Source organism: Panthera onca, chromosome B4 (genome assembly GCF_046562875.1).
Source record: "Panthera onca isolate mPanOnc1 chromosome B4, mPanOnc1 haplotype 2, whole genome shotgun sequence".
NCBI lineage: Eukaryota > Metazoa > Chordata > Mammalia > Carnivora > Felidae > Panthera > Panthera onca.
In genome coordinates this window covers 79,163,646-79,187,718 of record NC_138345.1, presented here as the reverse complement: position 1 = coordinate 79,187,718, position 24,073 = coordinate 79,163,646, and the positions used below count along the sequence as shown (strand labels likewise).

The 24,073-nt window shown below is 48.9% G+C and overlaps 3 protein-coding genes across 6 annotated transcripts; 1 reads left to right on the top strand and 2 right to left on the bottom strand.

Moving 5' to 3' along the window:
* The first annotated feature begins 440 nt into the window (after positions 1–440).
* AAAS (aladin WD repeat nucleoporin) lies at positions 441–13,273 on the top strand. Of its 3 annotated transcripts, none has more exons than XM_060657477.3 (16): positions 442–684; positions 1,337–1,464; positions 4,335–4,390; positions 4,684–4,775; positions 4,964–5,010; positions 5,269–5,367; positions 5,681–5,824; positions 10,975–11,095; positions 11,439–11,563; positions 11,754–11,814; positions 11,934–12,024; positions 12,228–12,321; positions 12,404–12,471; positions 12,613–12,694; positions 12,806–12,890; positions 13,010–13,273. In XM_060657477.3, the coding sequence occupies exons 1-16, from the start codon at positions 562–564 to the stop codon at positions 13,232–13,234; spliced, it is 1,641 nt and encodes a 546-aa protein (XP_060513460.2). In that variant the 5' UTR covers positions 442–561; the 3' UTR covers positions 13,235–13,273. The 3 variants fall into 3 exon arrangements, with proteins under 3 accessions (XP_081652295.1, XP_060513460.2, XP_078305956.2); XM_078449830.2 differs by lacking the exon at positions 442–684 and adding an exon at positions 694–814; XM_081796169.1 differs by lacking the exon at positions 13,010–13,273 and having other exon boundaries at positions 441–684; positions 12,781–12,878.
* Positions 13,274–13,540: 267 nt separating this feature from the next.
* Positions 13,541–19,936, bottom strand: MYG1 (MYG1 exonuclease). Of its 2 annotated transcripts, XM_060657478.3 has the most exons (7): positions 19,668–19,933; positions 19,457–19,569; positions 16,604–16,763; positions 14,470–14,622; positions 14,209–14,331; positions 13,913–14,094; positions 13,541–13,757 (listed from the first exon to the last, which is right to left on the bottom strand). In XM_060657478.3, exons 1-7 carry the CDS (start codon positions 19,884–19,886, stop codon positions 13,562–13,564), a joined length of 1,146 nt encoding a protein of 381 aa, XP_060513461.3. In that variant the 5' UTR covers positions 19,887–19,933; the 3' UTR covers positions 13,541–13,561. The 2 variants fall into 2 exon arrangements, with proteins under 2 accessions (XP_060513461.3, XP_081652296.1); XM_081796170.1 differs by lacking the exon at positions 14,209–14,331 and having other exon boundaries at positions 19,668–19,936.
* Positions 19,937–20,159: 223 nt separating this feature from the next.
* On the bottom strand, positions 20,160–23,315 carry PFDN5 (prefoldin subunit 5). The gene is made up of 6 exons (XM_060657480.2): positions 23,183–23,315; positions 22,878–22,980; positions 22,555–22,586; positions 21,346–21,420; positions 21,124–21,229; positions 20,160–20,364 (listed from the first exon to the last, which is right to left on the bottom strand). The coding sequence occupies exons 1-6, from the start codon at positions 23,252–23,254 to the stop codon at positions 20,288–20,290; spliced, it is 465 nt and encodes a 154-aa protein (XP_060513463.1). The 5' UTR covers positions 23,255–23,315; the 3' UTR covers positions 20,160–20,287.
* Between the last annotated feature and the right edge of the window lie 758 nt (positions 23,316–24,073).

Below are 24,073 nucleotides of genomic sequence, written 5' to 3'. Positions count from 1 at the left end.
ACCTGAGGTTTCGGACCTCTCCCTCTCCCTCCCAAGGTTTCCCCTGACTTTACTCCTCTCAGAGGCTTTTCCCTCAGCTTTCTAGCCAGCTGCCCCAGACAGTCCGCATTTTCCTCTGGATGATCCACAGTCCTGGGAGAGTTTAATTAGATACTTCCCTGAACGTGGCTTATTTTGGGCTTTCCGAGCGCTGAGAGGGGGAGTGGGAAACTGTGTCGTGGAGTCTGGAACTGGGAAAAACAGCAGTCTCGCATAAAACAAACTAACAAACACGCACACACAAAACCCGCTCCGACCGTTAACTAGGGGTTGGACCCGCGACACGCCCGCGCCGCTCTCCCTCCCGCCGCCAGGAGGCGCGCTAGGAAGCTCTGGAAGTCGGCCCCGGACTGCGCACGCGTTCGTGTTCTGCCTTACTCTTCCCCTCACTTCCGCTGAATTTTGCAACGCTGTTTGTCCCAGACGGCGACCCGTACGGATCCGAATCTAGCCCGGGAACTAAGAGTTAGAGGAGCGGGGTCCGCGAGTTTACCGATTCCGGACGGCCTCGCGACCGGCAAGATGTGCTCCCTGGGATTGTTCCCTCCGCCGCCGCCTAGGGGTCAAGTCACCCTCTACGAGCACAATAACGAGTTGGTGACAGGCAATAGCTATGAGAGTCCGCCTCCTGACTTCCGGGGCCAGGTGGCTGGGGCGAGGAGGGAGGGGACCTACAGACATGGGGGCGGGGCACGGGGCACGGGGAACCGGAGGCAGCGTAGCGGGGACTGGGTAGCTGTCCTCAGTCCGACGAACTGGAAACCGCCTGGCCCAGGTTTGAGAATAGAAGGGCTGGAATGTATTTTAGGGCTGGGATTGGAGAGTGAGGGATGTCGAGGAGCTGTGGGGGCAGGCCTAGAGAGGATGGAGAGAATGAGGGAGAACTTAAGGGGATGTGAGGGTGCAGGAGAACTACCGAAAAGTTCGGTAGTTCTCTACGCTGCGGAGGCACAACCTGGAGCGTTTTTTTACCCACAGCGTTCCTAGGGAGGAAAAGGGAGAGAAACTGACACCTACTGAGCATTTGCTACGTACGAAAGAGGCTCTGAGTCAGATGTGCTTCACAGATATTATAAGATTTAATAATCACAGCAATCCTATGAAATACTCTAGTTTTCCAGATAAGGGAGCTAAGCTCAGTTTCCTTTTCCCACCAGGGTTACATGTATGGGAATGGGAAACAGGTGTTTGGAGCCTCTTACTCTTAGCCCAGACATGGTTTGGAGATTGACCGGGAGTTCAGCAAAGATCCGGGGGAGACTGACTCATTATTACACCACTTATTTCTGGCCTATAGTGGATCAATCTTCCTGTTCTGAACCTGACTAAGGATCCCCTGAAGACCCCTGGGAGGCTGGACCATGGCACAAGAACTGCCTTCATCCACCACCGGGAGCAGGTGTGGAAGAGATGCATCAACATATGGTGAGAGGTGGCAAAGGGTCTCCTGGGCGGTGGTCTGCAGATCCTGAAGAAGATGGGGTCACTGTCCCTCTGCCTTGGGCTGACAAGCTCTTTCTAGGTTAGGGCTGGATATCATCCATCATAACAAATTAGCTGCCCTTACTGAGAAACCTAAGTCAACAGTAGTTCATTTCATCTCCAGTGACTTGCCTTGCTTTCTGATTTGATTAAGTGAGTCTGCTCCCTGCCCCCTCTTCACATCATTACCACTTTCTGAGCTTTTGTCTGAAGCTTAGGTGTAGGTATTATGTTGCAGTGAATAAATAATCTCCTATTTAGGTCATTCATTTGGTGCATCTCCCTGTCTGGATTCAGTTCCTGGCTGTATCACTTTTTAGGTGTGTGATGTTGGGCAAGTTACTTAATCACTTGGTCCCTCTCTTTCCTCATCTGTAAAGTGGAACCTATCTTACAAGGTTGTAGTGACAATGAAATGAATTAATGGATGTAAAGCATTTAGAGAACAGTGCCTGGCCCACACACATTAATCCCTTCAAGGGTTAGTTATTATCACTGTCATGTGTAGGATAAATTCCTACAAATCCAATAGGTGGGTTCAAAGGGAGTGTTCCTTTGTACTCTCATGAGCAGCTGCTGCTTCTCCCCGCCTTTTTCTGTGCCCCCTCTTCCTGATGTCCCTTAAATATTGGTGTCCTGGGCTGGATCTAAAATTGATACTTCATACCGGGTGTTGCCTTGTCTGCCAAACCCCCTCGGTTGGCTCTAACACAGGCTTCAGACACTCGGCATGTTCAAAGCCGATCTCTTCATTTCCTTTTCCAAACCTGCTTCTACCTTGTGTTTCTCGTCTCAGGGAATGTTACCTTACTGCTCATTCAGGAGCAAGTGGGTCGAAGGTAGGCTCTGGGGCAGACAGGTTGAATCCTGATGCTACTGCTTCCTACCTAGGTCACTGTGACCATATTAATTTTTCAGGCTTCTGTTCTCTCATCTAAAAATGCAGATGTTGGGGCGCCTGGGTGGCTCAGTCGGTTAAGTGTCCGACTTCGGCTCAGGTCATGATCTCGCGGTCTGCGGGTTCGAGCCCCGCGTCGGGCTCTGTGCTGACAGCTCAAAGCCTGGAGCCTGTTTCAGATTCTGTGTCTCCCTCTTCCTCTGACCCTCCCCTGTTCATGCTCTCTCTCTCTCTCTCTGTCACAAAAATAAATAAATGTTAAAAAAAATTTTTTAAATAAAAATGCAGATGTTAACAGTACCGATTTTGTAGGGTTGTGATGGTGGCTGAATTAGATAATGAGTGTGAAGCATCTAGCCCAGCCCCCGGCATACTGTAAGCAGTATTAGCTGCCATAAGTATTACATAGGTGTTTCCTTTGCTATTACTCTTACTAATGTCTATAAGCCTTCACATTCTGTTTATTTTACTTCTTCAGCCTCTCAAATCTGTCTGCTTTTCTCCAACCTTATTGGTTCAGAGCACTTTGGCCTTTTTTCCAGATTTGTGAAATAGCCTCTTACCCCATCTCCTTCAATCCGTTTTTGTCCCTTTCTAATTTGTAGCTGGACTGATCTTTCTTTCTTTCTTTCTTTCTTTTTTTTTTTATGTTTATTTTTGAGAGAGAGAGAAAGAGAATGAGTGGGGGAGGGGCAGAGGGAGAGAGGGAGACACAGAATCTGAAGCAGGCTCCGGCTCCGAGCTGTCAGCACAGAGCCCGACACGGGGCTCCAGCCCACAAGCTGTGAGATCATGACCTGAGCCAGCGTCGGATGCTCAACCGACTGAACCACCCAGGTGCCCCAGATTGATCTTTCTAAAATGCCAATGTGATCAGTTGATTCCTCTGTTTAAAATCCTTCCATCGTGGGGAGCCTGGCTGGCTTGGTTGGTAGAGCATGACTCTTGATCTCAGGGTTGTGAGTTCGAGCCTATGTTGTGTGTGGAGATTACTTTAAAAAAAAAAAATCTTTTCTTGGTCTTCCATTCGCTGGCTTAGGGCAAGTCTTGATCCCTCGATCTGCTTACAAGGCCCTGAAAGACCTCTGAGCCTTAGTTGTCTTGTTGGTAAAATGAGCAGAATGCCATTTAGATGAATGTGATAATTAAATGAAAGGATTATATATAAAGTGCCTAGCACATACTTGGCACTCATTAAAATGTGAGTGCATGTTTTTTTTTTTTTTTTTTTTTAAAGATTTTATTAAAAAAATTTTTTTTAGGGGCGCCTGGGTGGCTCATCTGGTTGAGTGTCCAACTTCGGCTCAGGTCATGATCTCATGTCTCGTGAGTTCAAGCCCCATGTCGGGCTCTGTGCTGACAGTTCAGAGCCTGGAGTCTGCTTTGGATTCTGTGTCCCTCTCTCGCTGTCCCCCTTCCTTGCTTATGCGCTCGCGCTCTCTCTCTCTCTCTCTCTCTCTCTCAAGAAGAATAAATAAAACATTAAAAAAATTAAAAAAAATTTTTTTAAATGTTTATTTTTGACAGAGAGAAAGGGAGAGAGCGCAAATGCACAAGCGGGGGAGGGGCAGAGAGAGAGGGAGACAGGTTCCAAAGCTGCCTCCACACGGACAGCAGAGAGCCTGATGTGAGGCTTGAAGCCATGAACCACCAGGTCATGACCTGAGCTGAAGTCAGATGCTTAACCAACTGAGCCACCCAGGCCCCCTAAACATTTCATTTTTAAGTAATTTCTACACACGATGCGGGTCCCGAACTCACAGCCGAGAGATCAGGAGTCACACACTCCACTCACTGAGCCAGCCAGGTGCCCCTGAATGCTCTTATTTTTAACGCATGTTTATTGAATGAATATAACTTGTGGAGGGAGACTGAAGGCATCAGAATAATCTGACTCACAGCTTTCTCTCACCAGGCGTGATATGGGCCTTTTTGGGGTGCTGAATGAAATTGCGAACTCGGAAGAAGAGGGTAAGTGTTTTCCCCTCCAGCCTTCTCTAGTTTTATGGTTGGCATCTCCCCTCCATATTTTTCTTAACTTCTCCCAGCCCATTTCCCTTTAGCCCTGTTTTTCCTGCCGCATTGCTGTGCCCGTGCCATCTTTTCTCCCCTCTGCCTACCTCACATCCCCCAGAGTGGGTACCCCAAGCATTTGCTAGGCGGAAGGACCTGGGGGATGCTCGTCCTTGCTCATCCTTCATCTTAGGGTACACATTGAGAGCCCTGTGAATGGTTTAACCAGAGCTGCTTCCTCAACCTCACAGTGTTTGAGTGGGTGAAGACGGCGTCCAGCTGGGCCCTGGCACTCTGTCGATGGGCCTCCTCCCTCCACGGGTCCCTGTTCCCCCACCTGTCCGTAAGTTTGGCTCCCCCCCAACCCCACCCATTCCAGCCATTGCTCCCTCACTCCTGCCCCCTTCCATTTCCCATTCCTTAAGGTCAGGGTGGGGTGGGAGTCTGCAGAGGGTGGGAGCAGTGCAGCTCCCATTGAGGGGATAAAATCCCTGTGTCCCAGCACCCCCTCTATCCGCTTTGTTCTTACAGCTCAAGAGTGAAGATCTGATTGCCGAATTTGCCCAAGTCACAAACTGGTGAGTGTACGAGCTCCAAGGCTTTTGCGGGAAGGAAGTCCTGAACCTTGGAACTTCTCTGAGGGAGAGGGTAGTCAAAGCAGAGACCCCTCCCACTGCTTTCCTGACTGTTACCCACATTCTCCTTCCTCCTACTTCCCGACAAAAGAAATGAAAAGGGAAAAACAATACTGCCCTCCCGGGAAAGGGAATCTGAGCCTCTGGCCTGGGGGACGGGAAGGTGCAGGTTCCCCTTCCTCATGCTCACTCCTGCGCCAGGTCCAGCTGCTGCCTGCGGGTCTTTGCGTGGCACCCCCACACCAACAAGTTTGCGGTGGCCCTGCTAGATGACTCAGTCCGCGTGTATAATGCCAGCAGGTATGTGGCAGGCCCCGACTCTGCAGTCTCCATGTCCATGAGTCATCTCCCTATCCCCGCTAGCCTTGGTTCCAGGGGTCCTGTAGTTCCTGGGCCTGGTCCACAGGACCCCTTCCAGAATCGTGTCAGGGAGGCTCTACAGCTAGACACGTCCTATTTCCGGGTCTAATCTTTATCCTAGCCTTCTGTCTCACAAAACCCCTGGGCTCCGTGTGATCAGCTTTCTTCTCTTGGCTTTCCCTCCTCAACTGAACTCCGGTCCCCTGAGCTATAGTGTCCCTGCTCTGACTCAGCTCCTTAATCTTCCCCACAGCACTATAGTCCCCTCCCTGAAGCATCGGCTGCAGCGAAATGTGGCGGCTCTGGCCTGGAAGCCCCTCAGTGCCTCTGTCTTGGCTGTGGCCTGCCAGACCTGCATTCTCATCTGGACCCTGGACCCCACCTCTTTGTCTACCCGGTGAGTCCCAGCAGCCTCTGTCTTACCTTGGCCTGAGGGTTGAGGCCAGGCCAGTGGTGGTGGGTTTTGAGGTCTGGAAGAAGTTCTTTGTCTTCACAGTGCTTCGCAGGGCTGTGGGAGAAGCAGACCTAAGGTCAGCGTCAAGGTGCTGAGAATGCCATAATCTAGAGAAAGGGACGGAACTAGGAACTTCAGGAATTGTGGGGAGTGTGTATCCATGGATCGTGGAGTGGAAAGACTTGTCTTTTTCAGAGGACTGTCTGATGTAGGGTTTAAAGGAAGTGGGGGAGGGAATTAATGTAGACAGAAGTTGAAATCAAGGAAATTTGAAGAAGAATACCCACGAGAACTAAGCAAATATAAAACCAGAAACTGATTCTTTGAATTATGAAGAAAGAAAGAAAACTTTTTGGCCAGCCTTATCAGGGTAAAAGAAAACATCAAAGTATAGTGTTTTCAAAGTGGGAAAGAAGAGATAACAGCAGACATGGAAGAAAATAAAAGAACTATTAGAGAATACCATATACAAGTTTAGACCAACCAATGAAAATCTAAAGGAAATATTTGATTCTCTAGCAAAATTTAACCAAAGTGGATTGTGTAAGAAATTAAAACAGATGAGCTCTACCATTAAAAAAAAAAATGCCAGGCTACGGGGCTCCTGGGTGGCTCAGTCAGTTGAGTGTCTGACTTTGGCTTAGGTCATGATCTCATGGTTAGTGGGTTTGAGCACCGTGTTGGGCTCTGTGCTGACAGCCTAGAGCCTGGAGCCTGCTTCAGATCTGTGTCTCCCTCTCTCTGCCCCTTCCCTCACTCATGCGCTCTCTCTCTTTCTCTCTCTCTCTCTCAAAAATAAATCAACATTAAAAAAAAATGCCAGGCAATTTTGCCAATGAGATGGCATTATGAGAGTTCTATGATAATTTGGATGTTGTTTGTTTATTTTTAAAGTAGGCTCCATGCCCAACATAGGGCTTGAACTTTGAGATTGGGGCATGACCGTGAGATTGAGTCTCATGCTCTACTGACCGAGCCAGCCAGGCACCTTTCCATATTTTTTGAATTAGATCAGATCATCGAAAAATTTGGAAAGCCTCCTGATTTTTTCCCCTTTTAATAAACTTTATTTTGGTATAATTTTAGATGTTTAGAAAAGTTGCAGATAGTACAGAGTCATGGTACACCTGTCACCCAGTTTCCCCCATTGTTAACATCTTATGTTACCACGTTACCTTTGTCAAAACTAAGAAACTGATGTTTGTACATGACTAGCTAAGCTCTGACTTTCTTCAGATTTTACCAGTTTTTCCATTGATGTCCTCTTTCTGTCCCAGAATTCATCCTGATTTATTTTTATGAAGCTAAATCCTAAAACTTAAACCTGACAATAAGTAGTATAAGAAAGATATTTGAGCATAGATTCAAAAATCCTAAATAGGGCTGCCTGGGTGGCTCAGTCAGCTAAGTGTCTGACTTTGGCTCAGGTCATAATCTCACAGTTCGTGAGGTCGAGCCCCACTTTGCTGAAAGCTCAGAGCCTGGGGTCTGCTTCAGATTCTGTGTCTCCCTCTCTCTCTCTGCCCCTCCCCTGCTCACACTCTCTTTTTCTCAAAAATGAATAAACATTTAAGAAAAATATTAAAAGTTCTAAAGAAAATATTAGCAAATAGAGTCCAAAAGCATATTTATTTATGTATTTTTTAAGTTTATTAATTTATTTTGAGAGAGTGTGTGCACGTGAGTGGGAGAGGGGCAGGGTGGGGGTGGGGAGAGAGAGGCCCCAGCAGACTTCACCCTGCCAGAGCAGAGCCTGATGTGGGGCTTGAACTCACCAACTGCAAGATGATGACCTGAGCCAAGACCAAGAGTCAAGTGCTTAACCAACTGAGCCACCCAGGTGCCCCCAAAAGCATATTAAAAAAATCTTAACCATGTAGAATTTTTCAGAAATTAAAGACTATTCATTGTTAGGAAATCTATTAATATGATTTATTGCACTAGCAAGTTAAAGGAGAAAAATATTTATGTCCATAAATGCTCTTCTTAAAAAGCAGACATTCCAGGTGAAAACAGAAAGTCAAATAAAATACAAAGAGATGACCTAACATAAACATTTATTTAGGAGGGAAAAAAAAAAGTATTTACTCAGAATCAGTAGCTCTCGTGTTAGACAGTGAAATAGGAAATATTAAAGGTATTTTCTTCAGTAATGTGAAGATAAAGACAGTTACCATTATCACTGTTATTTTTCTTTTCTTTTTTATATTTTTAACGATTTTATTTTTTGGAGGTGCCTGGGTGGCTCAGTTGGTTAAGTGTGTGACGCTTGATTTCGGCTCAGGTCATGATCTTGCAGTTCGTGGATTCAAGCCCTGTGTTGGGCTCTTCACTGACAGCACTGAACCTGCTTGGGATTCTCTCTCTCTCAAAATAAAGAAACATTAAAAAAACAAACAAACAAACAAACATTAAAAAAGATTTAATTCTTTGAAGTAATCTCTGCATCCAAACTGGGACTCAAACTCACAACCTGAAGATCAAGAATCGCACATTCTACCAACTGAGCCAGCCAGGCGTCCCTCATTGTCACCATTGTTAATCAACATTATTTTTGGAGATTCTAGTGCATGCATTAAAACAAAAAAAAATGTGATGCCTTGAAAACGAAGGGAAAATTATTATTCTTTGAAGGTAGGATTTCATACCTAGATAAAACAAGAGACTCAACTAAAAAAACTGTTTGATCTAATACACCTAAATGTAGTAAGGTGACTGGATCCAAGAAACCAAAAACTTAATAGTTTTCTTTTATACCTATAAAAATTATTGAGAAATTGAAGGAGAAAAAATATTCTATTTACAGTACATACACTTACTGAATCACTAAGAATAAATTATTAAATGTATTTAATCTACCAGACATCTGAAGAAAGTTGTGGAAGAAACTTGAACTAGAGCTGACTAAATGGGGAGACATACTATATGCCCAGACAGGAAAGTGTAATCACAAAAATACCAAATTAAGTGGACTTGCAACCAGAATTCTTCTGGCTTTTGTTTTTCTGAACTGGGCAAAATGATATTCAGAGTTTTTATTAAAGAATAAATCTGGAAGAATTGCCAAGAAAAGTTTGCAAAGAAAGAATATTGAGGGGAGTTTAAAAAAAAAAAAAAAGAAAGAATATTGAGGGGAGACTTGCCCTACCCAGTATTAAAATATTTTATGAAGTTACAGTAATGGAAAGTTACCACTGTCTGGATAAACAAACCAGATCAGTATAACTGAATAACGGAACAGATCTAAGAATATATGAAAATTGAATATGTGATAAATTTGGCTTATTATTACAATGAAGAAGTTTAGTGTGTGTGTGTGTGTGTGTGTGTGTGTGTGTGTGTGTGTGTGTGTGTGTGTGTTTTAGTAGTTTAGTAGTGTTGGGATAACTGGCTATATCCTTTTGGGAAATCATAAAGGTAGTCTTTGCTTTATACTTTATCTACAAGTAAATTCCAAGCAGACTAAAAAACTAAACATAGAAATAAGGGACTAGAAGAAAATACAGAATATTTCTTATTCAGAATGATATTATTAAAATTAAAATGTTTGATAATATCCAGTACTAGCAAGACCAGGAAAGTGGATACTTTTTTTTTCTCGTGAGAAGACTATATTGTACAAACTTTTCACGAAATAATTTGTTGGTGTATTTATATTTACTTAGTTAATTTTTGAGAGAGAGACAGAGTGAGCAGGGGAGGGGAGAGAGAATCCCAGGCAGGCTCCACACTCTCAGCAAGGAGCCGGATTTCACACACTGTGAGATCATGACCTGAGCTGAAACCAAGAGTTGGACACTTAACTGACTAAGCCACCCAGGCGCCCCTATTTCTTAAAAAGTGCCAGCCTTTTTTACCCCCAAATTCTGAACTCATAGTAACGTGAGTATATAAGGATATCGATACAGAGAATTTTTTTTCCGCATTGTTTGTAATAAAACATTCCAGGGGTGCCTGGGTGGCTCAGTTGATTAAACGTCCGACTTCGGCTCTGGTCATGATCTCACGGTTCATGAGATTGAGCCCTGTGTCAGGCTCTGTGCTGACGGCATGGAGCTTGGGATTCTCTCTCTCCCTCTCTCTGCCCCTCCCCTGGTCACGTGTGTGCTCTCTTTCTCTCAAAATAAATAAAGAAACTTAAAAAAAACCCTACATTGTAAACAATTGTGAAATCTCCATTGGTGGAGGCATGAGTGAATGAATTACAGTTTATCTGTTCAGGGGAACGGAGACAGTGGAGCCACTGAAAAGAATGAGATGGATCTCTGTGAACGGACCTGAAAAGATAACTGACTTAATGTAAAGTTCAAGAATAAGTTGTGTTCTATGATCTAGGATCTCACTGGCACTAGAGGTAGTTACAGTTTGGTGGAAAAGGAAGAGGATGGCATTGATTCAGGTCACAGCCTGCACCCGCCAGGCCAAGTATGTGGTTCTGGATGTACAGAGCTGACGAAGTCACAGCCTCGTGGTGGAGGATGACCTCACATGCAGCACCTTTGTGACAAGCAGAAAACAATGCGGGAGCACAGACAGGAAGACTAATTCTGACAAGGAAAGACAGAAAGACAGGGTTTGCAGCACGGGATGAGTTCTGGGGAGCAGCAGCAGATATTTCTGGAAGAGAACTTGCAACCCTGAGGTAGAGTCATAGATGATCCCAGGCCCCAGGCCGGGCGATGTGGCGGGGAGAGGGCTCTGGTCTGGGGCAGAGCGCGGCCTCTCCCCTGCTCAGCACCATCCAGCTTTGCTGGTCAGTTCTTGCCTCCTGGAGGCCCATGATACAAGCTTCCTCCCTTTCATGCACTTTCATCCATGGACCTCATGGTGGCGACTCTGCCCTTTCTTCCTTCCTTCCTTCCTTCCTTCCTTCCTTCCTTCCCTTCCTTCCCTTCCTTCCCTTCCTTCCCTTCCTTCCCTTCCTTCCCTTCCCTTCCTTCCCTTCCTTCCTTAACTTCCCTGACCCTTATTCATGTCTCCTAACTTGGATTTGAGGGGCCATTGGGTTTGGAAGTTTTAGTGGAAGGCAAGGAAGTAGAGTCGGGGGCGTTCCTTTTGTCGCCTTCTGACTTGATACCGTTTCCCCTCGGCAGACCCTCTTCTGGCTGTGCACAAGTGCTCTCTCACCCTGGGCACACACCTGTCACCAGCTTGGCCTGGGCACCCAGTGGGGGACGACTGCTCTCAGCTTCACCTGTGGATGCTGCTATCCTGGTGAGTGGTCCCCACCCCTCCTTTGGCCATTTGAGCCCCCTCAGACGTGAGGCAAGAGCATTCTTCTTTGGTGGTGGACAATATCCTGGGGGCTCCACTGACATTGTGGAGCCTGCTTGGGATTCTCTCTCCTTTTCTCTCTGCACCCTCCCCTGCTTGCTCTCTGTCTCAAAATAAATAAAGTTCTGCTTGCTATCCCTGTACGTATAAACCTATTCTCCTGTTTTAACAGCCCCTCTCTTGCTTCCTCCCCTTTCTGTGTCTTTCTACCTAGAAGAAGGGCAGCCCCCGTAACAGGTTGGGGATGCTGGAGTTTCCTCTCACTCCTGCTCCTTCTGCCTAGGTATGGGATGTTTCAACGGAGACCTGTGTTCCCCTTCCCTGGTTTCGTGGTGGTGGGGTTACCAATCTGCTCTGGTCTCCGGATGGCAGCAAAGTTCTGGCTACCACTCCTTCAGCTGTCTTTCGGTGAGTGGGAGGAGAGCAGGGGAAGGGGTAAGGACAGGAATGACCCAGAGAAAGGCACTTGGCTCCTGGAACTTCCAGCAGGAAGTTCTGTGACCATTCTCTGACCTGGCCCTGAGACCGGCAGAGGGAGGGAAGTACAAGTTTTGGAACCTAGAGGTCCTAAGCTGTGACCTGACTCTTTCCGGTGCAGAGTCTGGGAGGCCCAGATGTGGACGTGCGAGAGGTGGCCTACTCTGTCAGGGCGGTGTCAGGTAAGAGGCAACTGTGATTCAGACAGCCAGGGAGCAGGTGGGCCCCAGATTGTCCCAGCTTGTCTCCCTGTGTCCCCCTACAGACCAGTGTTCCTCTACCTTTTGTTCCTTGACCCCAGACTGGCTGCTGGAGCCCAGATGGAAACCGACTGCTGTTCACTGTATTGGGGGAACCACTCATTTACTCCTTGTCATTCCCAGAACGTTGCGGTGAGTCAGGGGAAATGGCTCCGGATGCAGAATATCTGGGGCAGTCAGAGGAAGGCAAGAACCCCCTGGAATATGCTACTCTGAAGGATAAAGGGAAGTAAAACTTGGGAGACTTGAGAGGTGTTGATGCTTACAATAGGTGGGAGGCAGGAGACCAGTGAGAGGCCCTTTCCTGTACTTCAGAGCCTCTGCCCTTCTTGCAGGGGAGGGAAAGGGGCGCGTTGGAGGTGCAAAGTCAGCCACCATTGTGGCGGATCTGTCTGAGACAACAGTACAGACACCAGATGGAGAGGAAAGGTGAGCTGATTGGTGAGGGAGGGGCAGTCAAAAGGTGGAGGGGCCATGCTGAGCCCTCCCAACCTACTGTTCTGACCCATAGACTTGGGGGAGAGGCTCACTCCATGGTCTGGGACCCCAGTGGGGAACGTCTGGCTGTGCTTATGAAAGGTAAGAGTTGGGGAGGAAGGACTTTGTTCGGCTACAGCCATCTTCCATTAATGGAGGGTGTCCATGTCCTGGCTGCAGGTCTCCCCCCTGCCCTGGGATTCTGCCTATAGGGGGCCTTCCTGTCACATCCATTTCTTACAGGAAATCCACGCGTCCAGGATGGTAAACCAGTCATCCTCCTTTTTCGCACTCGAAACAGCCCCGTGTTTGAGCTGCTTCCTTGGTAAGTGCCAGGTAGGCCCATCAGGTCTGGACGCCCACCAGCTTTCCCACACCGAACCCACATCCTACTCCACTGCCCGGCTCCAGATGCCTGCTCACCTTCTCCCCCTAGTGGCGTTATCCAGGGGGAGCCCGGGGCCCAGGCACAGCTCATCGCTTTCCATCCTTCCTTCAACAAAGGGGCTCTGCTCAGTGTGGTGAGTAGGCCAGGCTACTGGGCTCTTCGGGAGCGGGGCGGAAGAACCCAGGGCTTTGGCTGCTGTGTGGCCTTCTTTGGGCCTAGGCTCTGATAGACTTTTTTTGTCCCTCTCTGCAGTGCTGGTCCACAGGCCGAATTGCCCACATCCCTCTGTACTTTGTCAATGCCCAGTTTCCACGTTTCAGCCCAGTGTCTGGCCGAACCCAGGAGCCCCCAGCTGGGGGCGGAGGCTCTATTCATGATCTGCCCCTCTTTACTGAGACATCCCCAATCTCTGCTCCATGGGACCCTCTCCCTGGGCCACCGCCTGCCCAGCCCCACTCCCCTCACTCCCACTTCTAATAATAATAATAATAAATTCCCTTCTTTGTTTTCCACTCAGTTATGAGACTTTTTTCCAGAGAGTTGCGCTGGGGTTTAGTGAAGAAAAGAAGGTGTGGACTTTGGGTTAAGATGGCTGTGTCACTTTTCATGAATTGGGTCAGATTATTTAACTTTAAGAACTGGGTGGTTTTCAAATGCTTTGGAAAGCAAAGCTGAGAAAGTACCTACCATGGACTTTGGCATATAATAAACATTTCACTTTTCCCAAATTTCAGCAGGTTCCCAAAAGGGTGCAGGGCAATAATGGAGCAAGGACTTGATCAATATGAGACAGATGGCATTTTATTAGGGTAGGGGACTTGTGGGACGCATCGGCACTGGGCGCTGGGCCAGGGTGGCACGGGCCATGCTCAAGGCACCCTCTCGGGTGTGGTGCCCACCAATGAAGCCGCTGGTGTGGACAAAGATGCAGCCAGGAATCCCACTGACCTGGTCCAGGGCCTCATCCCGAAGTCCCCGCCATGGCTCTGGCAGGGGCAGCCTACAAGTGAGCAGAAAGAGGAAGTTGGTGGGAGCAAATGGAGGCCTTGAGGAAGAGAGAGAGGGAGCACAGAAGAGGCCAAGGTTAGTGGCTCCCTCTGATAAAGGGCTGAAACAGACCTGAAGGTCTGCAGGGCGGTCCTCTAAGGGTCTTACCGGCTCTGGAATGAGTGGGGCTCCTTGGGCACACACTGTACCCGCCACTGTCCAGCCTGGTCAGTGTAGATAACAAAGGCGATGGTCACCGGAGGGGACAGCCCAGATTCCAGGTGGTAGAGGTGCTCCTTCCAGGGGCATCCACCTTTGGCCAGTTCTACTATCTCCCCACTTGGGTCCACCTGAAAGGAAAGCATGGTTGGAAGGTTCAGGATGAAAGCGGGAGCCCCTGCCGACCGGCAGCCTACCAGTAGTCACCAATTCGTGAACCACAGTGCCTCCTCCCAGGCCTGTACCTGGAATCGCTGGGCCAGGGCCTCTTCCACCAAGGCCCGGGCTGGCAGCCAGCTGTGCTGGTAGAAGCCCACTCTCTGCAGAAACTCCTCTCGAACTAGATCCATTGCACGCTTGAAACCGGCCTGGGAATCGTGGGAATCAGAACCATGGTGCCGGCCCCAACTTTTGACTTTGCTAAGACTGGAAGAGGCAACCACTCTCATTTCCTCCCCCGAAGCACTTACGTGCCTCACAGTCCCTTCCCCTGGAGCTCTCCTTACCTCGGTGTCTTGGTTGGGCTGGTTCCAGGTAGGATTAAGCCGAGCAACCCGGGCGCTCAGTGTGGTGGTCAGCACATATCTAGGCTCTCCCTCCTCCCACTGGGAGATCCCATTGTCCACTGCATCCACCTCCTCCACGAAGTTCTCGTACATCTAAGGCAGCAGCGGGAGAAATGCTCTTGAGGGTACCTACCACTCGCATACAGTTGTCTAGGTTTCAAAGTATGCACACACATACTCTTTCATTGAATCTTCACGACAGTCCCGTGAAGCCTCTCGGCATTCATTGGACGAGGAAAGGGGGAACTGGGGCGTTCAGCGGCTTAAGGTCAAGCTAACAGTGCTGGGGCTGGAATTCTGATCACCTGACTTCTAATCCAGCACTCCCTCCACTACTGTGTGGAGCCTGAGTCAAGGCCAGTGTGTGTGGGGTGGGGGCTGCTGACTTCAGAACAAGTTCCATGAGGGGCTCTGTGGAAGTGGATGGATCTCTGGCTGAGAGTGGGTGAGTCTCCAGGGAGGCCGAATGGGCTCTTCAGTGACCTGGTGAATGAGGTACAGAGGGGTCTGGCCAAATACAAGTCAGGTAGAGAGACGGCTGGAGGAGACACAAGCTGGGATGTGGTCCCAGGGAAGCCCAGAATGTGCCATGTGCTGTACCTCTTGAGCCTGCAGAAATGGCAGGGCAGGGCCTCGAGAGCCTGGGGGGTAGAAATGATATGCGATATCAATGTTTAAAGCAAAACTGCCCGACACACAGGCCTACTATATCACTATGTCTGCGGTTTGCAGAAAAGTGCTGTTCTTGGGGAGAGCCGATAAACTCCTCTGTGCCCAGCACCTCTTGGTCTGGACCCCAACATGATGCTCAGTTAAAACTTGGTACAACCTCCTTTAATTGCTTAGAAACCCCTCAGCAAAAGGGAAAACGGACTCCAGCAGTCTAAAAACCTTAGTATTCCAAAAACTCCAGTTCAACCATTTATATTTCTTCACTTCTTTGGATCATACTCCTCCTGTGTCACAGGGGCAGATGACAGGCAAGAGGAGACAGAAATGAACTCAACGGCCTCTGCAACGACCAGAGCTGACTAAATCCGAAGTTTGACTTATGTTTTTAAATGTACTTATTTTGAGAGAGAGAGTGCACATGCACGAGTAGGGGACAGGCAGAGAGGAAGAGAATCCCAGGCAGGCTCCAAGCTCAGCACAGAACTCGACTCGGCACTCAATCTCATGAACCGTGAGATCATGACCTGAGCCAAAATCAAGAGTCTGCCGCCCACCCGACTGAGCCACCCAGGCACTCCTGAAGTTTGACTTGTGAGCTTCATAGGAGTGGGGTCAAGTAGGTGTCCTCAGAATCCCTGTTTGATGTGACACGTGTGCCAGGGTGAGTGGCCCCATCCCCTCCCCACGGCAGGAACGTGTTGAGCCGCTGGCAGGGGGTGCTGATGGAACCTGCAGATGTTTTCATAATCAAACCCTTCCCAGCTGAGCTTCCCAATCCGTGCGTCCGAGATCTGCCCCCGACCCCCCTTCAGGGCAGCCAGAACCTCTAAGCCTTAATGCTTCCAAACGTAAGCAGCCACCTCTATTACCAAGTTGTTAATGCATGTCAGGTCAAGAAAAGGACCAGGAAATGCTGCTTTACGGTTTTCAAATTTTTTTTTTTTTTTTTTTTTTTTTTTTCCAACGTTTTTTAATTTATTTTGGGGACAGAGAGAGACAGAGCATGAACGGGGGAGGGGCAGAGAGAGAGGGAGACACAGAATCGGAAACAGGCTCCAGGCTCCGAGCCATCAGCCCAGAGCCTGACGCGGGGCTCGAACTCACGGACCGCGAGATCGTGACCTGGCTGAAGTCGGACGCTTAACCGACTGCGCCACCCAGGCGCCCCAGCTTTACGGTTTTCAAAGCCCTTCTCCAAACACCACCTCATCCACTTCTCACAACCGCCCCAGGACAGAGATGAGAGAGACTGACCATCTCCTTGTGAGAAGATGAGCTTGAGGGAGAGGGTGCTCGGCTAGCTCTGGGCCAGGAATCCTGACCTGAGGCCCAGTCCTGCGTGAGGCCCACTCCCAGCTGGTGGAGGTGCATATACGGGTCATCTCTGTCCTCGGGTCCCCACCTTGTCATAGATGGTGCCCACCATGCTGTCCTCTTCGTTAGTGCCCAGCAACTGGGCCAGCAGCTTGTGCCCGAAGTGCAGATAGATGAGTCCCGCACTGCTCAGCTTGGTCTGCCACGGCTTCCCAGGAGACAGGGAGCTCATGGTCTCTGTGAAAGATCTGAGGAGCACAGGGAGGTGGGGCTGAGGCAGAGCTGCCCCAGGAAACCCACAGTGTGCGTGTGCATGTGCACACACGAGTGGGTGAGGACGCTGGAGAATAGTCAGGAGTTGGGAGGAGGAAGCCCAGCTGTGAAGGCTTCAGCTTTTCCTTGGGGTTCAACATGGACGTCAGCTTGGAGTCCCCATTCATACACGCATTCAACAATGGTTTATTGAATGCTTACTACATGCCAGGCTTTGTGTTTTAGACGTTAGGGATTACAAAAAAAAAAAAAAAAAAAAAAAAAAAAAAAGACCTAAGACAATGTCCCTGCCTTCAAGTTCATCTATTAAAGGTAGACAAGCGGGGCGCCTGGGTGGCTCAGTCGGTTAAGTGGCTGACTTCGGCTCAGGTCATGATCTCGCAGACCGTGAGTTCGAGGCCCGCGTCGGGCTCTGTGCTGACCGCTCAGAGCCTGGAGCCTGTTTCAGATTCTGTGTCTCCCTCTTTCTGACCCTCCCTCGTTCATGCTCTGTCCCTCTCTGTCTCAAAAATAAATAAACGTTAAAAAAAATTAAAAAAAAAAAAAAAAAAGGTAGACAAACACACAAACGACCAAGTGAATGCTCTAGCTAGGTTATAAACAAAGATAAGGAGGGAAGGGGGAGGGAGTGCGTTCAGGCCAAAAGATGAATCAGTAGGTGTCGCCAGCCAAAGAGTGAAGGAGAAAAGGCGTTCCAGGCAGATGGAACAACATGTACGATGGCTAAGAGATCTTTTCATGGAACTGCAAGAAAGGCAAGCTTGGATGCGAGGAGTGGCAAAAAATAAAGCTGGAAGGGTCAGCAGGGGCCAAATCATGGGAGGCCCTGTCCGCTGTATTTTGGAGCTTGGACTTGATGTATACATAGTGGGGAGCCACTGAGAGACTTTAGTGGATAAGTGCCTGTTAGAGCACTGTGCTGGCTGGCATACCAAAAAAAAAAAAAAAAAAAAAATGCAAGATTACCTGCAGCGGTGTAGGTGAGTGAGGAAGGCAGAAATTTGAATTCTCAGTGGCACAGAGAATAGGGAAAAGGTACGGCAGTTCTCAGGGAAACAGAAACCAACCACAGCTGTAATTTCTAACCACCAGTCCATCATAATCCCCTAGGGAGCTCATTTTTTGTTTTAGTGTTATTATTAGTACAAAAATATTTATAAAATGTCCATAAGGTATAAAGACTAACATAGTAACTCCCTCAGATAAAAGTTCAAAAAGAAGCAAAACTAAATTGTTGATGGAAAACAGACATGTGCTGAACCACACGGCAGATAAAGGGCATGATGGACACAAAATTAAGGATACTGCTTACTTCTGGGGACACAGGAGGATGGGACAGGGAAGAAGTACTTGGCACAGATGCAAAGGTAATGGTAATGTTCTAGTTCTTAGGTTGGGAGATTGGTTCTTAGGTGTTCATTACAGGTTTTATATTCCGAAAACGTACATTCTTTTATGTATCAAATGCTGCATAATTTTTAAAAAAGTACATAAAATCATGAGAAAAAAGGAAATTAGTCAAAACTGTCAAATGTCCCAAAGAGGTCAACTGAAGTGAGACCTTCAGCCAGCAAACTGAGTTTGGTGGTGAGGTCACCGGTGCCCCTTCCATGAGTACTGCCAGTGGAGAGATTGGGAGAGGACCAGCTAAATGAATGAATGGAATGAACTGGAAGGGAGGTGGAGCCAGGGTCCGCTTTTCTTTTGAAGACAGGTTTGAAGGGAGGGGAGGAGATGAGGCTATAAATAGAGGGTTCCCACACCACATCATTTATGAATGTAATATGTACACTTGGGAAGGAAGCGAGGGAGAGAAATACTTAGAATTAAAATAAAACATCCTCATAATCTCTCGGAGATCACCACTTTCAACAGTGTGGTGTATATGAAGGAGGGTTTTGTTTTTCGGTTACTCCTTTGATTTCCAGGCGGGAGAGGGGAGGGGTGGGCAAAAAGCAGCAGAAGGGCTGGGGTTCTGGAGAATGGCGGTGTGAGCCCCCAGAGTTAAAAGTAATAACATCTGGAAAGGGGTGAAGAGAAGGGAATGAGTTTCCTGAACAGGACGGAGGGAGCTGAGGATGCCTGGGAGTGGGAATCTGAGGGTGTGCCCGCAGAGGCTCAATTTCCTTGGAAAAGTGGGAGAGCTTTTCCCGGGGGAGCTGGAGGAGGCAGGGCCTTGAGAGGGGAAAAGGGCTGGAACGGTCCTGCGGACGATGGGCTGGCCTCGGAAAAGAAAAAGACTTCCCAGTGGAAGAGTATAAACGAAGCGGAAGACCACACACTTCTGAGCGGCCACCAACCACCGCCACCGCGTGGGCCCAGCTGTCTGAAGCGGCACGGACACGTGAAAGGACGACCCTGGGCTGGGGTGCTGACGGGGGCGAGGACGGCGCCAGTGGGAGGAAAGCCTGGCTGAGCGGAGGAAGGCAGCCGGTCGCGAGGGGCCAGAGGCCGGCCCGGGAGCCAAGGGAGGCCCGAAGCAGGATGGACGGGTGCAGAGAGGGCTGAGGGCTGGCGGGCTGCCGTCCCGCGGGACTCGGGGGTTGGCTTTCAAGGATGAGGCGGTCCCCTTCGCTGACGCGGGCCAGACCACCGCGACGGACGGCTGCCTCGGAGCGGAGGAGAGCCGAAGTCAAAGGAGTTCAAGAAATGGTATCTGGGAGCTCACCTCTGGTGATGGTCATATCGGTGTCTCTGCGGGTCGTACTCGCCACCCACGTCTACCACGATGTCACAGGCGGCCAGTTTTTCGGGGTCCCGGGTCCGCACGATCTCTGCGTCCTGCAGGGGACACAGGAGGTGAGGGGGCGGCCGGGGTCGCGAGGGAGGAGGGGCGCACGGGCGCGGCCCGCCCCGGAGGCACGTTCGGCCCACCGTACCCGGTACTCGGGCAGGAGGCGCAGCAAGGCGCACGCCAGGGCCTCATCGCAGTGGAAAGTGCCGTTGTGCGTCCCGATCCGGGGCGGTGCCATGCGGCTGCCGCGGGGTCGCTTGGACGGCGGGACGGACTCCAGGCTGAGCGTTCGGGGCCCGGCCCGGGAGGGTGGCGGCCGTAGCAGCAGCAGAGGAAGAAGACCACGCAGGGAGCGGTGGCCCATGCAGCCTCCCCCCGTGGGGAGGCTGGTCGCCGACCCGGAAGAGGAAGAGCCCGCTCAGTTCCATTTCCGCTGGACGGTTCCCATGGCAACCATCCGCAAAGACCAGGTCCGCTCGGCACTTCTCCCCAACTCCCCGAGAGGCTCAGGGTGGAGCCTCCGAGATAAGCACCGCCCCATCCCTACAGAGCAGGCTCTAGGGAGGGGCACAGCGTCTCGACCACCGCCCTCCGGTCTCACCACCAGTCCTTTGCTTAATGCAAGAAAAGACCAACATTCTGCCCAGCTGGCACATTTATTAACATGAATAAGACCCTTCCCTTCCTTGACCCCAGGAAGCCACGCCCACAAAGTCCCAGGCTCCTTGAAGCAGGGTCCCTCTGTCCCATTTCTGATACAAGTTCTCAGGCCTTGGCAGTAGCCTGAGTTGCCCCCAGGGCTGTGAGCTGCTGAATCTTCTGGCTCATCATCTCCATGACAGCTGTGGAAAAAAAGAAGCGTTCAGACCCTGGTCTGGAGCTAGAGGGGAGAACCCAGAGTTCAGGAAGTGAGAAAAAAATTAAGGACAGGTGGACAATCAAGTACAGTTAATAAAACTTTTAACACAGTGATTCACTTGGGGACACACACAAATTTAGAGTCTACAATGTGTCTAAATATGATAACCACTGGGACATAAAAATGAACAAAATACAGTCCTAAATGATTGAAACATAACCAGAAAATTATACTGTGGACGAGAGTTTTGCCTTTAGAACAGTGCTTCTCAATTCTGTGTAACGGAATTACCTGGGGAGCTTTTAAACAAACACTGACCCCCAGAACTCCCCCACCCTCCGGTTGATTTAATTGGTTTGGATCAGACTCGGGCTTCCTTTTTAAACTTCCTGGGTGATTCTAATGTGTAACCAGGGTTGCAAGGGCTAGTCCTTAGTTAGGGCTGTATTTCTTTCCTGTGTGTTCATTTACACATATCATTTCCCCCATTCCATCCCATTAGATAGGAACTCTTCAAGAACAAAGATATAATTTCCTTCTTCTAAAATTCTCAAGCACCCAACCCAGGAATCCACAAATAGTGAATCTTTAATGCACAGAATCTAGACAATAACACATCTAGACATCAAACAGAAAGACATGGCTTTAGTCTAGCAAAGGGGATGTCCCCAGTTCACACTGGAATCCACGTTCTTTATCATGGAGGTAGAAAGAGTGAAGAGATGCTCCAGGCCAACCTTACCCTGTTTCATGGCATGCTTCTCCTGCAGAGCTGGCTGGATTTTCTCCATTTGCTTGGTGAGGAAGTCTATCTTCCTCTTGAAAAAGTCCTTGGCATCCTCAGCTGTCTGCAAGGCCAGAGGTGAATGAAGGGCTAAGAAAAGACCCCATGCTGCACTCTAGCTCGTCCCCTAAACTTCCTTTCCCTGCTCAGAGAGGCATCCACGTGGTTACTTCCACTCACCTTTTCTACATAGTAGCCTGTTCCCACATCGATGAGGACATGTTCCACATCATGTAGCTTCCCCGGGACATACATCTGAGAAGTAAGGATTAAGGGAAAACTAGCCCAGCAGGAGTCATGATTCCCTGTCAGCTAACCTGCTTGGCCTTTTCTAAAAAGCTACAAGGCACAAGGACTGAAGGATCTGGAGGCCTTAGAACTATACCTATACACTCCAGATGGGGAGGGACAGAGAACTCGGTGCCTTATGGAGAAAGGACATATGCTGGAAACACTCTCTGGCCCTCCCATTCTCCAAGCAGTTCTTATAATTCTTCCCACTAGCCCCTCTAGAAGGACTACATACAGTGTTTTCCTACTGCTGTGGAGTAGTAAAAGTGAAAAGCCAGCCTCAGGGCACCTGGGTGGTTCAGTCAGTTAAAGGTCCAACTTCCACTCAGGTTTTGATCTCACAGTTCATGGGTTCGAGCCCCTGCGTCAGACTCTGTGCTGACAGCTCAAACCTGGAGCCTGCTTCGGATTCTGTTTCCTTCTCTCTCTCTGCCCCTCCCCTGCTCAGACTCTCTCTCTCTCTCAAAAATAAAAAAAATAAAACATTAAAAAAAAAAATAGCCAGACCACTTTCCCTCAACAGCCCCAATCACAAAATCACTAGCTAATTCCCGACGGACTTAATGCTAAGTGGCCAATCCCTATGACACTACTTCTGTTGTTTTCTTTTCAGCCTGTCAGTTCTCAGCTTCCAGGTGCCCTACTGTCACAACTCACTCATTCAAGTAAAACAATCCAGATTTCTTAGTAACAACAGTTTGGAAATAGCCACTGTTAAACCAAAATTGAGGATTCACACACAGAGCCAACCCCCTTGTTTCTATATCCTATCCTTCTATCGTTTATGTCTTCTAAGTTATTAGTAAAAGTGTAAACACACCTGTTTTGTCTTCATATTAGAGGATATTCTCAAACAGCAAAGGGAAATAATCACACCTCAATTCTATATATGCCTTTGTGCTCACAAAGCATTAGCTGGATATTGGCCCCAGGCTAGGAGAGGTATAAAGTGTGTACAATAAGAGTGTTCTCAGAATCATGGGGACACTCTGCAGTAATCAAAACTAATCCCACCTTTTTTTTTTTTTTTTTTCCTCGAGAGAGACAGGTGAGAGAGAAAAAGAGACAGCAGGGTAGCAGTTTCTGTCGAAAGGATACAGAACTCGTCAGTGGGACGAGTAATTCTTTCCCTGTGAAAGCAATTAAGACAAACACGCAGGGAAGGTTAAGACGTTAAAGGGAGTTCCAATAGGCCAGCACAGAGATAGTAAGAAAAGGACGGAAACAGGGACAACAGGAGCAGAGGAATGTCCTGTACATTTCAATTCTAGGCAGGCAACATGCAAAGGGCTCACGTAGCGGCATACAATACGTAGTGGATTGCTTTCTCTTCTCAGGTAAGGACAACTGGATTAGAAGGCGGGGCGAGAGTAGCCGGCTCACCACATCCCCCATGTCGCCTTCACGCGCCTACCCCATACCCTCGTTGTTCTTGTTCAGCACGTTCAGACAGTCCTTGGCTTCCACATACTTGGTCTGTACCACCTTGAGCTGGGCAATGGACGTGGACAAGAACTCCACTTCCTAGGGAGGACGGTAGACAGGGTCAGTCTGGGAGCTGGAGAAAGAGGGGAAGCACTGACGGAGAAGGGGCTCGTCCTGGGATGGTGTGGGGGTTTCGCAGGGGAAGGCAAGCATCCCAAAGCGGGGAGGAACGGGGGCGAGGGAGTACGCGTGGGCAAAAGGGATGTGAGGCGGGAAAGGGATGTCAGCCGCCCGTCCTCACCTGGTCCAGCTGGTTCTTGAGCATCTCTAGCTGTGGCAGGTTCAGCTCGGTGATGTTAACTGACTGCGCCATGTTGGGAAGGAGGACTAACGAAGCGGAAGCCGCCTCGGCGAGCAACGCTCTAGCCGCCCTCTGCGCATCTCGATGGATGCGCCTGGAGGCCTCGCTGCGCCGAACATCTCTATGATCCTCCATCCCGGAAGAGAAAGAAGGGCTGGAGTCTTTAACTTGGATTGTAGAGCGTCTCGTGATTTTCACAAAACCTCGCCCGCCTGGCATAACAAAGTTGTAGCAAACAGGCTTCCTACCCTCAAGGAACTTATAAAAATCTTAAAAATATCCAGTTCATAACAATATTGCAAAGCAATGTATGCTACTCCACGTGGGTCGTATAAACATAGTGAATGACAGGCAAGCAAGAAGCCTGGGAAGTTCGCGAGTCAATAGCATCGCAAACGCGGTGCTTTGGGATCACCAAGAGTCTGGTGATGGAGAGAATAAGGAGACATGTTATCAACCAATAAGTACAGTACAAGGTTTATTAATCAAAATGACGTTTTACCATGTGTTAGATGTGAGGGATACACAAGAGTGTAAGATAATGTGCTTCTGAGGAATTTAACAATCTAGTTGGTGAGAGAAAAAACATATGTAAATAGAATTCCAGAGAATCTACTGCTGACGTGTACGGTCCTGACAAGTGTAACAGGTGTATGTGGGGGAGAGAACAAGAGCCTCTAGCACCCACGTTGGAGCAGGGCACGGCAGCTGAGGCATTAAAGCTAGTGTTACTCCCAGGATACCTGAGCACAGGAAGACAAGACAGACATGATGGGACCTGGCCAAGACACTCTCAATGGGTCTATCTCTATCCTTCCTGAAGCCTTTGTA

Excerpts from the sequence above, each read along its gene's own strand:
- MYG1 (XM_060657478.3), bottom strand. The coding sequence starts at position 19,886 with ATGGGCCACCGCTCCCTGCGTGGTCTTCTTCCTCTGCTGCTGCTACGG. Across the intron at positions 14,623-16,603 it reads TGGGCACCATCTATGACAAG|ATGTACGAGAACTTCGTGGA; the intron begins GTGGGGACCCGA and ends CTGCTGCCTTAG. Across the intron at positions 14,095-14,208 it reads CCCTGGCCCAGCGATTCCAG|GTGGACCCAAGTGGGGAGAT; the intron begins GTACAGGCCTGG and ends CTTTCCTTTCAG.
- AAAS (XM_060657477.3), top strand. The coding sequence starts at position 562 with ATGTGCTCCCTGGGATTGTTCCCTCCGCCGCCGCCTAGGGGTCAAGTC. Across the intron at positions 685-1,336 it reads CTCCTGACTTCCGGGGCCAG|TGGATCAATCTTCCTGTTCT; the intron begins GTGGCTGGGGCG and ends TCTGGCCTATAG. Across the intron at positions 12,891-13,009 it reads AAGGGGCTCTGCTCAGTGTG|TGCTGGTCCACAGGCCGAAT; the intron begins GTGAGTAGGCCA and ends CCCTCTCTGCAG.
- PFDN5 (XM_060657480.2), bottom strand. The coding sequence starts at position 23,254 with ATGGCGCAGTCAGTTAACATCACCGAGCTGAACCTGCCACAGCTAGAG. Across the intron at positions 22,587-22,877 it reads GCTGAACAAGAACAACGAGG|GGAAAGAATTACTCGTCCCA; the intron begins GTATGGGGTAGG and ends TTGCTTTCACAG. Across the intron at positions 21,230-21,345 it reads CAGGCTACTATGTAGAAAAG|ACAGCTGAGGATGCCAAGGA; the intron begins GTGAGTGGAAGT and ends CTGGCCTTGCAG.